Here is an 18,435-nt window from a genome sequence, read left to right on the forward strand (position 1 = left end):
ATGTGAATGTTTTTAATATCAACTTTTTATAATTTTTACTTATTGATCATTGAAGATATTAATGGTTAAAATAATGCATTGGCAAACGTGCAAACAAGAAATGTTGCACTTATTTAGAAACGGAGGAAGTATTAATCAACTTTGTTACCAAAATAGTTTGATTCTGCCAATGTCAATATATAAGATAAAAATATATCATAAGTCTCATATTTTAACCCAAAAGTGATAACATAATTGAATAAAATATACGTAAAATAGATACTTATCAACTCCCCCACACTTAAGGTTTGCTAGTCCTCGAGCAAACTAGGACTATAATACTAGCATCTATTTGTCATTATAAATTTTAACTTTCCAACTGACTGACTTTTCAGGCAAATCCTATTATAAGTAGCCATAACTCAACTGAAAGTTTTCACAAACACCAAAAATATGATTTATCGAAATAATTTTGTTCGAAAATATTATTTAGACGTCACAAGCAATGAGCCAAAGACCAACCAATTCTTCAAAAAGCATATACTTCATGTATTAGTGTTTCCATTCAGTCTTACCACAACCATATTCAAAATTGAGTAATTAAACTTGGTGAACCCTCACTTTAATCGTGCAAATAAAAATAAAATATTATGATCACTCATGTGTTTAGGGTATAATAATTATCACTCAAAACCTACAAAGTCGACTCGAAATGAAATATTTCTTCTTTAAATTTGCATATCGTTCAATTCTCCACCACTAAGAAGACATAGAGCATACAAAAATCAAAAGGACTTTAGTAAGGTTGTTAATGTAAGGCTCGGGTAAAGGGTAGGAAGTATTTAGTATTTGGTGCTCAAAATCTTTAAGACTAGTGGAGTACACAATCTCTAAAAGGCCAATTGTAATGGTCACAGTCAAAACTCCAACTACTCAAATGTTAGTCATATATATCTAATAATAAACTTCTTCCGAACTCATTTTCATCTCAATATCAACCTTTTCTTTCTTTTTTTTCTTTTTTCATATTTTGTCATTTCTTTGTTCCTTCATATTTTTCATTTCATTTGATATTTTCTTTTTGAGAAAAATTATGATTGGAAACTAATATAATCACCTACACATAGATAGAAGTATGACGTACAACTTCATTTAAATCATGTCATATATTCCACTAGCTCAAAGATTAGGTAAAAGTCATGTGTTTAGGGAATAAGCTTGTAATGTGGTTTAAACAAAAGACATAGGCTTAAGGCTCAGAGGGGCTTTAGAAAGAGATATGATAATGTAGGTGGCTTAGGCTAAATGTGGTTCAACAAAAACAAATGCCTTTATCATTTTAATATATGCTCATGTTTCAATGTAGTCTCGAAAACCAATGCAAATCCAAGAGTTTATATTTCACCAGGAACTAACACACACTCTCAAAAAATAGAGACTAATACAGATGTTTTAGTCTACTAAAAGGCTCAAAAGGATCTCACAAGGTTATAGATGTCCACCAAGTAAATCACAATTCAAATCTTAAATAACCATTCTTACCACTTGCCAAACACTTGAACAATTATGCTATGCCATTCTCCGAATCAGTCGAAATTAAAAACCCATTAGCTTGCAACAAAACTAGAAAATTTTTTTTTTTTCAATTTTAAAAACTGAATTTTTTTTTCTTTTTAGTCAAATTAAGCTAATGGAATTTGCCTTCAAATCAATATCGGACATGAAAATTAAAATTTCTGCATAAATTTTGACAGCACCTCCCCTAAAATATGGCATATCCAATTAGATTTTTTTTCATTTTCTAAACCTGTTTCTTCACACAAATTAATTCAGCATCACAACAATACATCAATCCAGCAATTCAAGGCTTAAGCCTCTCCCCCACACTTATTACGAACATTGTCCTCAATGTTTCGATAAACTCAGATTATATGAAGCAATGTGGCACTATAAAAGACTTAGATAGAAACAACCTGGGGTGCAAGACGATGTCTCAAGTGCAATGCAGTAAGAGAGTGGCAGCGAGCTAGCTACTCTTGTGATAATGGTGATACAGTAGCTTTTAGCAGCAGCACACAACAGCATGTAGCAACATCACACAGCAACATGCAACAACATCACACAACAGCACACAACAGCATGTAGCAACAACACACAGTAGCCTGCAGCACATAGTAGACTGCAGCACATAGTAGAAGGGTTAGCAGGATAGCACTAGCCACTACTATGCATAAGAGACTTATCTTAGTTATCTCACAGCCTCATTATCATTTATTAGTCTCTGGTATTGCAAAAAGAACAAGCATAAAGAGAACTAAACGAGAAAATTTAAATAAACAATTAAAAGTGCTTGGGTTGCCTCCCAAGTAGCGCTTGTTTTAAGTCGCGAGCCTGACCACCATAGTATTCATGCTTCAGAAGGATCTTCTAAGGAGTATGTCACTGCATTGGGGACCATCTCGCTAGCCAAGTAAGGCTTCAGTCGTGCACCATTAACCTTAAAAGTGTCGGAAGTACCTTGTAGTTCAACAGAGCCATAGGGATAAACTTTAACAATTGTAAAGGGACCTGACCATCTAGAGCGTAGCTTTCCTGGAAAAAGTTTGAGACGTGAGTTAAAGAGCAAAACTTGTTGTCCAACCTCAAATTCCTTATGATTTATATGCTTATCATGCCAAAGTTTTGTCTTCTCCTTATAAATCTTAGAATTCTCATAAGCCTTTAACCTAAACTCTTCTAGCTCACTTAATTGCAATAATCTATTAGCTCCAGCAGCCTTAAGATCCATATTTAACTCTCTAATTGCCCAATATGCCTTATGCTCTATTTCTACAGGTAAATGACATGATTTTCCATATACTAGGCTATAGGGAGACATGCCTAATGGTGTCTTAAAGGCTGTCCTATATGCCCACAATGAGTCATCGATTTTATTAGCCCAATCTTTCCTAGAACTATTGACGGTTTTCTCCAAAATAAGCTTCAACTCTCTATTAGCAAGCTCAACTTGACCATTAGTTTGGGGGTGATATGGTAATGCTACTTTATGCTTAACCCCATATTTCCTTAAAAGACTGTCAAGTGGCTTATTACAAAAATGAGAGCCTCCATCACTTAATAATGCCCTAGGAACTCCAAACCTAGAAAAGATGTTTTTCTTAATAAATTTCATGACAACCTTAGAATCATCCGTTTGAGTAGGTATAGCTTCAACCCATTTAGATACATAGTCTACTGCCACTAGTATGTACCTATTGTTAAAGGACGGAGGAAAGGCCCCATAAAGTCTATTCCCCAAAGGTCAAACAATTCAACTTCAAGAATAATATTCAAAGGCATCTCATTTCTTCTAGAAATATTTCCAACTCTTTGGCATCGATCACATTTACTAACAAACTCTCTAGAATCCTTATACATAGTAGGCCAATAAAATCCACATTGCCAAACTTTAGAAACTGTTTTATTTGTACTAAAATGACCTCCACATTCTAATGAATGACAATGCTGCAATATATTTGAAACATATTCTTCAGGCACACATCTTCTAATAATTCCATCAGCACAAAATTTATATAGCAAAGGCTCTTCCCAAAAATAATGCTTAGAATCCCAAAAGAATTTCTTTTTCTGATGATAAGTTAACTTAGGGGGTATAATACCACTTACTAGAAAATTCACCAAATCAGCATACCAAGGGATATTAACTACTGCCAGCAATCGCTCATCGGGAAACATATCATTAATAGGTATATCAGAAGCAACATCAAATTTCAAGCGAGACAAATGGTCAGCCACTGGATTCTCAATACCTCTCCTATCCTTAATCTCCAAATCAAATTCTTGCAATAAAAGAATCCGTCGAATAAGTCTAGGTTTAGCATCCTTTTTATTTAACAAGTACTTTAAAGCAGAGTGATCCGTGTAAACTACTACTTTTGAACCAATCAAATACGACCTAAACTTGTCCATCGCAAAAACCACAGCAAGTAATTCCTTTTCAGTAGTTGCATAGTTTAATTGAGCATCATTGAGCATTTTACTAGCATAATAAATAACATGCAACTTTTTATCTTTTCTTTGGCCTTAAACAGCACCAAGAGCATAATCACTCGCATCACACATCAATTCAAAAGGTAAAAACCAATCAGGAGGTACAACTATAGGTGCTGAAACTAACTCATGCTTTAACTTGTTAAATGCATTTAAACAGTTAGTATTAAAGTTAAAGGGAATATCTTTATTTAATAAATCACATAAGGGTTTGGAAATTTTAGAAAAGTCTTTGATGAGACGTCTATAGAACCCCGCATGTCCTAAAAAACTCCTAATTCCCTTGACATTAATAGGTGGAGGTAGTTTTTCAATTACTTCAATTTTAGCGCGATCAACTTCAATTCCATTCACAGAAATTTTATGCCCAAATACTATACCTTCTTGTACCATAAAATGACATTTTTCCCAATTTAAAACTAAGTTAGTATCTTCGCAACGTTGTAAGACAAGAGATAGATTAGCTAAACAATTATCAAAGGAGGATCCAAAAACAGAAAAATCATCCATAAAGACCTCCATAATCTTTTCAATATAATCGGAAAATATAGACATCATACAACGTTGGAAAGTAGCAGGGGCATTACATAAACCAAAAGGCATTTTACGAAATGCATAAGTACCGTAAGGGCATGTAAATGTGGTTTTCTCCTGATCTTCAGGAGCAACCGGAATTTGATTAAAAAGCAGAGTACCCATCAAGGAAGCAATAAAACTCATGTCCAGCAACTCTCTCTAACATTTGGTCTAAAAAAGGTAAGGGAAAATGGTCCTTACGAGTTGCACTATTAAGTTTCCTATAGTCAATACAAACTCACCAACCAGTGACTATTCTAGTAGGAATTAGTTCATTGTTATCATTAGGTACTACTGTGATTCCACCCTTTTTAGGTACGACTTGCACTGGGCTAACCCAAGGACTATCAGATATAGGATATATTATTCCAGCATCTAACCATTTCAAAACTTCTTTTTTAACTACTTCTTGCATATTAGGATTTAGCCTTCTTTGATTTTGAATAGAAGGTTTAAACTCATCTTCCATAAGTATTTTAAGCATGCAAACAGAAGGGCTAATCCCTTTTAAATCAGAAATAGTCCAGCCTATGGCCCTTTTTCTTGCTCTTAAAACACGCAGAAGCTTATCAAGTTGATCATCACTTAAGGATGAACTAACAATCACTGGCAGAGTATCATTTTCACTTAAATATGCATATTTTAGATGGGCAGGAAGTGGTTTTAAGTCTAAAACAGTGGCTTGTACTACAGATGGGGGAGGAAGAGGCTTACCTTTACCGAGCTCCTCAAAGTTATTACCTTTTTTCCACCATGGAGGACAGGCCTCCAATGCCAGAGCTATTGCATTTACTTTTGTGCTTTCAAAATCTGCACTTTCTAAGAATGCTTGGAGAGGATCATCATAGAGCACTTTACTGCCCTTCTATCTCATCAAGCACATCAACTTGAAAAACATGATCAGTAAAAGAAGGAATTTCACAGATTTAAACACATTAAATTTGACCTCTTCATCACCAATTTTAAAGGTTAAAGTTCCATTTATGCAGTAGCTAAAAAGGGTCTGCCTAAAATGATGGGAACTTCAACATCTTCATCCATATCAAGAATTATATAGTCCACAGGAACTATAAACTTATCCACCTTCATTAAGACATTTTCAATCACACCCAATGGATATTTAATTGACCTATCAGCAAGTTGTAATGAAACAATAGTAGATTTTATATCCGTTAATCCTAACTTTTTGCAAATAGTTAGTGGCATAAGAGATACACTCGCACCCAAATCACATAGAGCTTTAGAAAAATTTATGTCACCTATAGTGACAGGAATAGAAAAGCTTCCTGGATCCTTCAATTTTGGAGGAAGTTTATTCTGAATCACGGCACTACATTCCTCAGTCAAGGCAATAGTTTCATAATCCTCCAGTTTTCTCTTTTTAGCAATAAACTCCTTTAGAAACTTAGCATATGCAGGTATTTGGGTCAAAGCATCGGCAAATGGAATATTAACGTGCAATTGCTTAAACATGTTCATGAACTTTTCATATTGATTATCCGTTTTATTCCTTTTAAGCCTTTGAGGGAAGGTGATAGGAGGCACATAAGGTTTGGCAAGGGGTGGAGAAGGTGATTTTTGATGTTCAGTTTCAACGTGTTCCTCACCCTCCTTTTCATTTTCCTTAACTCCCTTACTTTTGTCAATTGACTCTTATACTTGTGTTAGTTGCTTACTACTTCTTAAGGTCACAGCTTTGCAATGTTCTTTAGGATTTACATCTGTTTTACTAGGCAAAGATCCTTGACTCCTTGAATTAATGGCATTAGCTAATTGTCCAAGTTGAAGTTCTACATTTCTATTAGAAATAGCAATCTGATCAACTTTAGTTTCCAACTTTTCAATTCGTTCAGAAGTAGCATTAGCCAATTTTTCAATAGCTAGTTCCCATGATGGTCTATTTTCTTGTTGAGGTTGTTTTTGGTGGAAGCCAGGTGGATGTTGTGAATTAACATTAACATTTTGTTGTCCTTGATTCCTCCAAGAGAAATTAGGATGGTTTCTCCAGCCTGGATTATAAGTATTAGAATAGGGATCATTTTGTGGGTGTCTATTAAAATTAGAAACATATTGAGCTTGCTCCACATTAGCACATTCACCACTTAAATGAGCACCTCCACACATATTACATGGTATAGTAGTAGACACAGAATTGACATTACTCATTTTAGTAAACAAATTGACTAAGTTGTCAACTTTTGCATTTAACATGTTAATTCCTTCTACTTCATACATACCAGCGGTATTCTTTGGTTTACCCCTATTATTGGACCAATGATAATTATTAGAAGCCATCTCTTCAAGTAATCTATTAGCTACTTCAGTAGTTTTACCCATTATTGCACCTCCGGCGGCTGCATCCATAGTTATCCTAACAGATTCATTAAGACCATTATAAAAAGTTTGCACAAGCAACCAATCAGGAACACCATGATGAGGACATTTACGTTGTAAATCTTTAAACCTTTCCCATGCTTCATATAAAGACTCCCCATCAAGTTGAACAAAACTAGTTATATCGTTTCTAAACTTAGCAGTTTTTCCAGGAGGAAAATATTTACTTAGAAAAGCTTGAGATAATGCGGCCCATGTTGTAAATGAATTAGGTGGATTAGATTTTAACCACTTTTTAGCTTTGTCTTTAAGTGAGAACGGAAATAAACCAAGTCTGATAGCATCATCAGTCACTCCATTTAGTTTTAAAGTATCACATTTTTCAAGAAAAGTGGTGATATGGTCATTAGGGTCTTCATTATCTAGTCCACTAAATTGATCTTGTTGAATTACTCGAATTAAAGCGGGACTAAGCTCAAAGTTATTAGCAGCGATAGTAGGTCTTACAATACTTGAAGGTGCTCCGCTAGCATTCGGCATTGGGAAATCACGCAGAGATTTTGTAGCTTCTTCGTCTCCCATGTTTTCCGAATTTGTGTCACTTACTTCAGGAAATAAAAAATTGAAATTGAGATCCTGTTGTTGTTCCAAGGACAGCAACTTCTTCTGTTTCTTTAGTGCCCGAGCTGTTTTTTCAATTTCTGGATCAAACGGGACAAAAAGACGATTAGTACGAGGCATAAACTATGGAAAACAGAAATGAGTAAAAATGTATTAAACAAGCTATTTTAAACTAAAAATTGCAGCGTATAAAATCAGAAAATGACATGCGTCTGCAGACTTGCAGCACTATCAAGAAATATTAAAGCAGAATAATAACAATATGGACTACAACTTAACAGAATGTAGAAGATGCAATTGAACAAAAATATACTAATAACTAGACAGCGGATGTATCACAATTTTGGCAGTAAAGTCTATCTAAAAAATACTAAAGTAGTAGACACTAAACAAGAAAACTAAGAGTAAACAGAAGTAACAATAAAAATACTCCTAAAAACGAATGAATAAAGTACCAAGCAATTTACTGTAGCAACATAATGAAAACATGAATGGTGCACTAGTCTAAGCTCACAAAAGCCACTACTGTACTACTAAAAAAAACAAAGATTTTAGAGCTACTACTAAACTACGAAAATAAGTCTAAACTAATATCAAAAATCTCTTTAGTATGATATTGACTAATTGCCTCCCCGGCAACGGCGCCAAAAACTTGGTCGGTCCTAAATGTACCTTAAAATACCGCAAGTGTACGGGTCAATTAAAATAAATATAGGGTAAGCAAGATATCGTTTCCCACAAGAAGCAGGGCCGGCCAATGGCCTATGCAAACAGACCATCAACACAGGGCCCCGAAATTTGGAGGGCCCAATTCCCAAAATAAGCAGCCCAGCTTTTTTTTTTAAAAAAAAAAATTACAGTTCTCTGTCTTCATGGCGTGTAAACTGCAAATAACAAACCACGTTCTTCTCTAACTTCCTTTAATTTCTCTTTCCCATTTTCAGAAATTTGTTATCTTTTAAAAATCTTCTAAATTCTTAATTTCTCTTAACAACTTCCCAAATTCTCTCACTCATTCCTTATTAAACGTTACCTAGAATATGAAAATATCAATTCTGATTTTCTCCATTCAATCTTCAATCAACGGCTTATTTTTTCAATCTTTATATATTTATAACTCATTTCTATCTTTTCATCCATTATCAATTAGTTCTGAGACAACAGAAATTGAAATTCATACCTTTAAATTTGTGTTACTTTTGATTTCTGGAAATTTGTGGAGGAAGAAACCAGATTCGTGAAGAACTGAATAATTGAATATACCTTCTCTCTCTAAATATTCGTGAAATTTGCAGTCGAACAGAAGAACTAAAGATTCCTGAAATTTGCGGAAGAAATTAAAGCTGAAAGATGAAAGTTTGAGATAGGTGAATCCTAAATTCTAAATATCTACACTAATTATCATTTACTAGTTATTCGATTGTGTTTATCAATTATCAATTTTTTGTGTTTAATTTTTGGTTTGAAATGGTTTTACAGTAACTAATGCGTGCTTCAGCCTTCATATGAACTTGAACTTGAACTTGAAGAAGATGAGTAGTAGTGTACAGCTGTACCACTCTATTAGAGTGTGTGTGGCTCCCCTAAAAAAAAAAATAATAAGTAGATGTGGCAGCAGTGCAGCACCGCAGCAGGTATGACTTATGAGTATTGATTCCATATGAATTGTTACTCACTTATAGTTAGTACATTATAGTTTTATTACTTTATATTTAGTGGCTTTATAGTTTTATTACTTTATATTTTCATAATTTTAGTATATGTTCTTTGTAATAGAAGTAGTATTATATGTTTTAGTAGGTGAAATCTTGTAGTTTTCAGTTATGTTCTTTGTACTAGGAGTAATATTTTATAATTTTAAGGATTAATGGTTAATGATATTGTGTATATTTTTAATAAATATTTTTTTATTATGAAAATGAAATTTTTTTCTAATTATGAGGGGCCTAATTTTTAAGATTAGAACAGAGCCTCTAAAATGTTTAAGACGGCCCTGACAAGGAGGTCTATAGTCAACTACCAAATTAAGAAAATCTAATATTATTTAGACGATTCGGGTAACGTGAGTAGTGAAAATAACTAAGCTAAATTAATATAAACTACTATTAATTCTAACACTAATGGGTAAGAATCAAATATGAGAAACAGTTCCAGGACTTAGATTTCGCCAATTAATTTCTACAATGAAATTAAACTAATTGCTGGGTTAAAGACTATTGTATTGCAATGAATTAGTGTAAGAATCAAATATGAGAAACAGTTCCAGGACTTAGATTTCGCCAATTAATTTCTACAATGAAATTAAACTAATTGCTGGGTTAAAGACTATTGTATTGCAATGATCGAATTTCCTAATTTATATTATCTCCTCTTCCAAGGTAGAAAACGTATATTTATACTAACTTCACGCCTACTTCCGTGGTCGTAAACATTACCATAAACTCATTACGAACAAGAAAATCATGTAAACGATCACCCCAAGTGTATAACTATTCCTAAAATTATACTACTTGACGTTTGATAATTCCACGAACTAATATTGAAAGTTCACTCCCGCTACTAATCCAATACCTTAAACATATAATCAACTGGCCAAATCAATTATACGAAATCAAACCAAAATTATCAAATTGCAATTGAAATAGATAAACCCAAACAATAATTCAATTCATTGACAGAAAATTAAAAGACTACATCTAGTCCTAGAACAAATAAATTTAGCTAGACATAAAAACTAAATCAAACAAACCAATTGAAACTAAAAATCTGAAATTAAACATAATAATTAAACATAAACGAAGAGAAGAAAGGGATGAACTCCAGATTCATAGGACAAAACAGATGAACGCTTCGTGCTCTCGCTGATGCGTTCTTCTTCCGTTGTGCGTCTCCTCTGTTTGCTGCGTCTGTCCTCTGTATTCTCCTTTCAATGCTGCGTCCCCCCTCCTTTAGTCTTAGGTTCCCTTTTTTTTTTTTCAATTGCGTGGCTTTTTGGTTTCAATAATGGGTTTTGGCCCATTCTCTTTTTCTCCTTTTGCTAATTATACCTACAACACACATATATGTAGTAATAGATAAATGGCTCTAAAATATAGTATTCCCAAATAGAGTCAATTTCATATATTAATCAACTTTGTTACCAAAATAGTTTGATTCTGCCAATGTCAATATATAAGATAAAAATATATCATAAGTCTCGTATTTTAACCCAAAAGTGATAACAGAATTGAATAAAATATACGTAAAATAGATACTTATCACTTGGTTGGTGTGCCCTTTCTCTATGTTCCACTTAAAAAGAAACAGAGGAAGTACATCCCTAAAAAAAACCTCATTATCATATGTTGTGACAGTTTAACAGATGCAATTAACGAAACAAACAGTAATGAACAATCGACACAAGAATTAATCTAGTTCACTAACAATGTGCTAGCTACGTCCATAGGCAGAGGATAAATGATTTTCTTAGGTTTTAAAGAGAGAATTGATTATAGAATATGGAGGTAGAGGTTAATATAGTATTTATATAGTACCCTACTAATTAACCTAAACAGATGGGCCTAAACTCGAAACTAAAACAAACTCGATATTATAAACAACATATATCGAAAAGTTCCAGGGGGTTGCCCCCTAACCTCCACTAGCGAGACCCCCGTATTAGATTAATCCTAGCGTCAGATAAATAATTCAAGACATGGTTTAACAAATCTCCACCTTGACTTGAATTCTTTCCCACATAACAGATAAACAGATGACAGGTACAGATGGATCCGGATGCCACAAAAATAGCTAGATTTACCCAGACTCTCCCTGTCTCAGAATGCCCATAAGGGCCCAGATTAACAAATTAGAACATTTAGCATGTCAAAGCAATGTTGGAACTTGCCATGAGGAACCTGCTTAGTAAACATATAAGCGGTATTATCAACAGTACCTACGTTCACCACCTTAATCCTCTTCTCACTTCTCAAAAAATGATATGTCACATTAATGTGGTTAGTCCACCCATGATGGACTTGATCCTTGGCTAGCCATATTGCACTCAAACTGTCACAATACACAATAGCTTGATCATGATGTAGACCAATATCACTAACTAGCCTTTTTATTCTCTTTTTAGCAACTTCTGTCAACGTCATGTACTCCACATCAATAGTAGAAAAATTAACTGTAGCCTGCAAAGTTGCCTTCCAACTAACAACAGAACCACCAAGAGTAAATACATAAGCAGTCATAAATCTCTTAATGTCAACATCTCTAGCATAATCAGAATCAGAATAACCACTAATTAGATACTGAGTACCATTCCCATAAATGAGACCAACATCATACGTACCTCTAACGTAACAAAAAATCCTCTCATTGCTTGCCAATGTTCCTTCCCAGGTTGACCTATGAACCTAATAACAAGACTAACAGCATGTGCAAGATTCGATCTAGTGCAGACCATGTCATACATCAAACTTCCAACTACACTAACATATGAGACCCGAGACATATAATTCTTCTCAACATCATATTGGGGTACAAAAGTAGAAGATTGTTATATATATACTTGCACCACTATGAGTATCTATAGGTGTAGCTGATAACATACCAAACCTTGACAATATCTTCTGAATGTAACCTTTTTGTGACAAGAAAAGCTTTCTCTGATCTCTTTCCCAACAATTTTCATCCCCAGAATCTTTTGTGCATCACCCAAATGCTACATCTAAAACTCAGCATTGAGAAAATACTTTAACTTCTGAATATCAGAATTGGACTTTGTAGCTATGAGCATGTCATCTACATATAGGACCAGATAAATCATCGATCCGGCCATCATCCAACTTGTTGTAATACACAAAACAATCATATAGACTCCTGTTATAGCCCAACTCAATCATATGGCTATCAAACCTTTTGTATCTTTGCCTAGGATACTGCTTTAGCCCATACAAGGACTTCTTCAATCTGCAAACATAGTCTTCTTTTCCATGAACTTGGAACCTATCTGGTTGAGTCATATATATTTCCTCTTCTAGCTCCCCATGTAAGAAAGTTGCTTTCACATCTAGTTGCACAAGTTCAAGATTCAGATGTGCAACTATTACTAGTAACACTCTGATGGAAGTGTGTCTGACCAATGGTGAGAAATATGCATTATAATCAACCCTTTTCCTTTGCGTGAATCTTCTTGCAATAACCCTAGCTTTATACTTGACCCCCTTAACATGTGTGTAACAGCCTGTATTTTTAAGCAGGTTCAATTATTTTGTTAAATATATTAAATCTTCATCAGGCTTTGGTCCTTTGAGTAGTTAGAATTCTTCCAACATCATACTAGGACAAAAGTGGATAATAACCATCATTCTTAATGGTTAAGAAAGCTAAAAATGGATAAGAACTATCATTCTTAGTGGTTAAGAAAGCAAGTGGATAAGAACTATCATTCTTAGTGGTTAAGAAAGCTAAAAGAACCAATAGATAAGTGAGAAAGCCTTTAAGAGCCTTATTTCTTAAGATTATGAAAATCGCATAAAGATCGTTTTATCGGGTAACAATGAGCTTCCAGTTTAAGAGCACTTTTGGGTTGAATCCCAGCTCAGGACCTAATCAAACTTGATATATGTTATGCTTAGGATGTATTAAGGTTAAAATGGTCATTTGTTCCCGAAATATATGTGGCTTAATATAATAGATTCCTTAGTAAAATTTGACCGGCTGAAATATCAATTCAGACCTATCCTTAAAGAACGCCTCTTAGTAGCTGCTTAATTGTCAGTCTCTTAATGATCTTTTCATTCATGAAAGCCAACACATTAAGCTAACACCTCCATCAAGAACCACCTAGAAACTCAAAGGAACCGACCTTACCCAGAACTGATTTCCCTCTCTCATGGGTACCGCCAGAACCAATCTATAAAAGACTGTTTACGTTTTTCGACTCTTTCTCCAAAACTTTCTTCTTCAACACCTACTTATCTTTACATAAAACTAATCTAGACATAATTCCTTAGTGTTTCAAGCTTTTGGTAGAGTTTTCAAGTCTTGGGAAGTTGTAGAAACTCCATAGGAACATAAAACAGATTGTTGTAAGTACAACTTTGCATCTCTTTTATACTTAGCTTAGTTATTTATGTTCTAAAACATGTGTGAACTAATCCCTAGCACTTTACATATTCAGGGGAAGCTGTAAGAAGGGTAAACCACTTGGGATAATGAGATTTAAGTGCCCTAAGCAGCCTAAGTGAAGGCACACACTTAGTTTGGATTGTAACGTAGAGGTTTTCCTATCTAGATCTATAGTTAGGTAGTTGTTTCTTTCTATGATTAAAACATGATTATGAAATGAAATTACTTTGATGTGTATATAATTGTTTGTGTTTTGAGTATATAACAAGGATTTAGCATTATATGGTTCTTTTGAGATGTTTACTTACCCTAAGCTAGGCTTAAACACTACATTACCATGCTAATGATTCTAAAAAGGAGTATGTTAAGTATATGGAATTGTATAGTAATGAAATATTAAATATCTTGAATTGAAACGGAAACGAGGCGTGAGCATACACCCGAGTTAGGGCGATATTCCCTAACCGTTACCCAACTAGGAAGGGGAAATCCTGGCGGAAGCAAGACATGTCCGGGTTAAGTTTTGCAAGCAGAATAGTAAAAGGTGGGGTGACGACTCTCAACAATTTGCTACGCTCGTGGTCATACCAAACTATGGATCCTATGAAATCTCTAAGTAATTGATTCGAATATGACTACTTGCTATTATGACCATGTATTATTAATTGGTTTTCAAAATACACCTAAACTTGTATTTTCTATTACGCAATGTGTACTCAGCTTTGCTGATTGTTTTGTCATTTTTGTGGCCTGTTACTTGGTGGGTGGCAGAGTCAAACTTAATTGCAGGACTGTGTTGCAAGCCAGAATCGAGTTGAGAGGAAAGTTATGATTCGAAATTTTTATTGTGGGTTAAAGTCCGAGATATAAGTTTGTATATAGAGGGTTCATTTAGAACTACATATGACATAATTTATTCTTTTACCTTGGAATTTGAGATTGAATGACTATGTAATTGAAATCTTATATAAAAGATATTGTTTTGTGGGCCCATAACCCACAGGTCCAGGATCGTATATTTCAGGTTGTTTCCGCTGCGAGTATTATCTAATTCATAAGTGATTATTATTAATATTGTTTTGGTGTTAATTGAGATATGTGATTACTGAGCGAGTTAAGCTAGCAGCTCGGGGAGATCAGGCTGTTACAATGTCAGATTCCTTCGTTCTTCATGAAGACCCGTTTACAAGTGACAATCTTTCTCATCTTAGGACGTTTAACGAGCTCCCAAGTCTGATTTCTATTCAGAGACTCCATCTCATCTCCCATTGCTGCGAGCAATTGAGTAGAAGCATTATCTAAAACAACTTCTTTGTAGGTGGATGGCTCATGAGTATCCACCTCTTCAACAACCTGCATTTTATAAGCAATCATATCCTCAAAATCATACCTCCTTGGAGGTCTAGCACCAACTCTTATATCTCTATCAAGAGTTATGCTTCTTTGATGTGCTTCTGGCGAGGTTGATTGGTGACGGGAAGATTATGCCAAATCAATTTTGGTAGCAGCATGTTGATCTTCTCCACCTTGGTGCAGTGATTCACTTTTATCTTGAGTGACTTGGAGCTCCACCTGTTTATCAGCATCACTACTAGCTGGCATCACAACGGACTTCACAGTGGGGTTAAGCATAGAATTTTCATCAAAATTTATACTTCTACTAAGTATAATAACTCAACTTACAGAAAGGTGACTAGATTTATTTTATAGCCCTTAACTCTAGTCCCAAAACCAGTATATACACCCTTCTTAGCACTAGATACTAATTTACTCTCACTTACATGATAATAAACAATAGGACCAAAAACTCAACAGAGAATAATACATATGCAGGCTTACCAGAGCACACCTCATAAGGTGTTTTAGAATCAATACATGTGTGAGGTCCTCAGTTGATCAGATAGTAAGTTGTACCTACAGCTTTTGCCCAAAATCTTCTAGCTAACCCAGCATTAGAGCATGCACATCGCTCTCTCCAGCAATTTCTAATTCATGCGTTTTGCTAACCAATTCTCTTGTGGAATATCTTATAACAGCATGATAGCGAGCAATCCCTTTATTTTTGCAGAATTCATTAAAATCAGACCAACAAAATTCCAGGCCATTATCAGTTTGCAACCTTTTGATCTTCTTTCCAGCTTGATTTCCACCAAAGCCTTCCACTACTTAAAATTCTTGAAAACCTCACTTTATGCTTCATCATAATTACCCAAGTCATTCTTGAATAATCACCAATCATCGACACAAAATACATGTGACCTCCAATAGATTCAAACCGAGAAGAACCGCAACGATCAGAATGGATATAATTAAGTGTGCCCTTTGTCCTATGAACAACATTTGGAAACTTTTTGGATGAAGCATCCCGAACACACAAAGCTCGCAGAACTCTAGATCCTAGCGCCATATAAATAATTCAAGACATAATATAACATCATATTCTCTCTTAAAAAATAACCTTCTCTAGAAAAAGATATTCTCCCCTCCTCCTTTTCTCATCTAGAGAGACATAAATTATAAAATATCTGATTGACAAATTTAAATTGGGAAATTCCCTTAGGTACCCCTAAGGTTTGACGTAATTCTCAAATTTCCCCTCATATTTGGGGGATTCTTCAGATACCCCTGAACTTTGATTTTATGCTCAAAATACCCTTACTATTGATGGAACTCTAACATCATTAACTTTTGTTTCTGTCTCTCTCTACTCCACCTTCATATTCTTCATCTCTCCTCCCACCCTCCTCCATTGATGGCATCCTAAACCTCCAATTTTCTCTCTCTCCTTCCACCTACATGTCTTTCTGTCTCCTCCCCATCTTCATCTTATGAATTTTCTCCATTTTTTATGACGGTGAAGTTAATTATCTCTCCTTGTGAATTTCACCTAAAACTAGTGATTGTTGGGGAGTTCGAATTTTTCTGGGTTTGTGCTTGAATTATAGTGTTATGAGAACAACAAGGAATGGAGTCGAAGGGGTTGTGAAGTTTAGGAGAAAGAGGGGAAGAAGATGGATGTAATAGCCCTATTTTTAAGAGCGTTTATTTAAAAGCTAATTATAATTATTAAGTTAATTATGTTCTGAAAATCTTATTTTATATGAGTTGGAGTATGGATATTTATCTTGTCGTATTTGTAATATATTTATTTGTTTATTTTTATGAAGTTATTTATATTATGTGTTTTGGATTTTAGTTGTTTAAAATTATTTGAGTGATATTTGTCGAAAGTTCCCAACTAAAGTCGATTTCCATTTTCATAATTATCGTTGTTTTATTTGAAACCCAAATACCATTCCCCTTTTGTCGGTTAATGAAAGATCTCAAAACCCCATCACTTTCTTTCATTCTCTCTCGTGGCTTCTAAACTTCAGAACACCAAAACCCACCCCAAGTTCCTTCTCTTTCCCATGTCTATCAATACCCCAAAACCCCAACCCGATGGAAACCCTCACCTCCTCACCATCTCTCTCGCCCAGCTTCATTGGCTTCTCTGTCGTCGGTGAGTCGTCGGAGCCGCGTCGAACCACTGAAACTCTGTTGCTGCTACTGTTCTTCTGTTCACTCTTCTTACGGTTCGCGTCTCCCATGTTCGCCTGTTGATCTGGTGTCGCGTTTGCATTGTCAGCCACTGTCGAGTCACGGCGCCACCTCCCCCACGTTGTTGTCATCCTCGTCGATGCTTAGTCGTTTGCCGGTGCTCAATAAACCTCGCCCAAGCTTCGAAAACCCCCCTCAACTCATGTGTCCTTGTTCTTCACTGCTCCTAGTAGAGTAGAGGTAAATTCCTTGTATTTAATTCGGAATTCTTATGAAAGTGGGTTCATTAGGTTTTATTCTGGGATTTAGTTTAATCAGTGTAGTAGATTGTTTTAAGAAAGGTTAATTAGATTAGTTTCTTTAATTGAGATTTTGTGAGAATGGTTAGTAATTAGTCTTGTTGTTATGAGGTAAACTGTTGGAGAATGATTATGGAGTTTGAATCTTATTTGGAGATGAAGATTAATGAAGGAGGTTATGTTGGTGGAATCTGGATTGCATTTCAGGTAACTTTTATGTTCAGTAAAATCATTTACTGATGCTCTTCTTTGTGTGGATCTCTCTGTTCTGTTTTTTATATATACTTTCGTACTATGGCCATAGATATAAATGTGATGATGAAATGTCATTGATTGAATATAAATATGCAAATGTTTTGCTGGTGTAGTTTATGAACTGAAAATATAAAGTGGGCAATGTATGGGTGGAGGATGGTTACTCTTTTAACCCGATACGGTCGGCTACGCTCCATAACGAACATTGGGGGTAGTATTGCTGGGCTCCATAACGAACCTTGGAGGCGGCGTTTGTCCTTTGTCCAAAGCTTATACTTGCCACTGAATTATTTAAGAGAGTGAGCTATGTCAGCGTTGTAACGAGATGAAAATGATTTGAGAAATAAAATGTTTATAACAGGCTGAAGTAAAGGTTATGAGTTTTCCACGCATTTTGGAATTTTGTTTGTTTTGTATTTTCTCCTTGAATTTGCAGGTTTGGTATCAAGAGCTCGAGAATGGAAGTGAAGCAAGATTATGATGTCGTCGTAGCTTATGGATTGAGTTTGTATTTAGATAGCTGATTTGAGAATAGTTATTGTTATTTCGTTTATTTATAATGTTTGGGAATTTAGTCGAGTTATTGGTGTAATTAAGGATATTTTTTCGCTGCGAAGTAATTTACTTAAGAGTTAATTGTTGTCTATGGTTGTCGAGTGTGTTT

At 34.9% G+C, this 18,435-nt stretch overlaps 1 protein-coding gene, 1 long non-coding RNA gene and 1 other non-coding gene across 4 annotated transcripts; 2 read left to right on the forward strand and 1 right to left on the reverse strand.

The window, feature by feature from the left end:
- Positions 1 to 6,258: 6,258 nt before the first annotated feature.
- LOC130589365 (uncharacterized) lies at positions 6,259 to 7,680 on the reverse strand. Its single transcript, XM_057390933.1, has one exon. It carries the CDS (start codon positions 7,678 to 7,680, stop codon positions 6,259 to 6,261), a length of 1,422 nt encoding a protein of 473 aa, XP_057246916.1.
- LOC125494582 (small nucleolar RNA R71) lies at positions 7,031 to 7,137 on the forward strand. Its single transcript, XR_007270821.1, has one exon. It is a non-coding gene; the product is annotated as a small nucleolar RNA R71 (small nucleolar RNA).
- A 1,105-nt stretch (positions 7,681 to 8,785) lies between the features above and the next one.
- Positions 8,786 to 18,379, forward strand: LOC104905140 (uncharacterized). 2 transcript variants are annotated; one of them, XR_791698.4, is made up of 3 exons: positions 8,786 to 8,927; positions 9,040 to 9,194; positions 14,449 to 18,379. It is a non-coding gene; the product is annotated as an uncharacterized LOC104905140 (long non-coding RNA). The 2 variants fall into 2 exon arrangements; XR_007275499.2 differs by lacking the exon at positions 14,449 to 18,379 and having other exon boundaries at positions 9,040 to 9,438.
- Positions 18,380 to 18,435: the final 56 nt, after the last annotated feature.

Source organism: Beta vulgaris, chromosome 1 (genome assembly GCF_026745355.1).
Source record: "Beta vulgaris subsp. vulgaris cultivar EL10 chromosome 1, EL10.2, whole genome shotgun sequence".
Lineage (NCBI taxonomy): Eukaryota > Viridiplantae > Streptophyta > Magnoliopsida > Caryophyllales > Amaranthaceae > Beta > Beta vulgaris.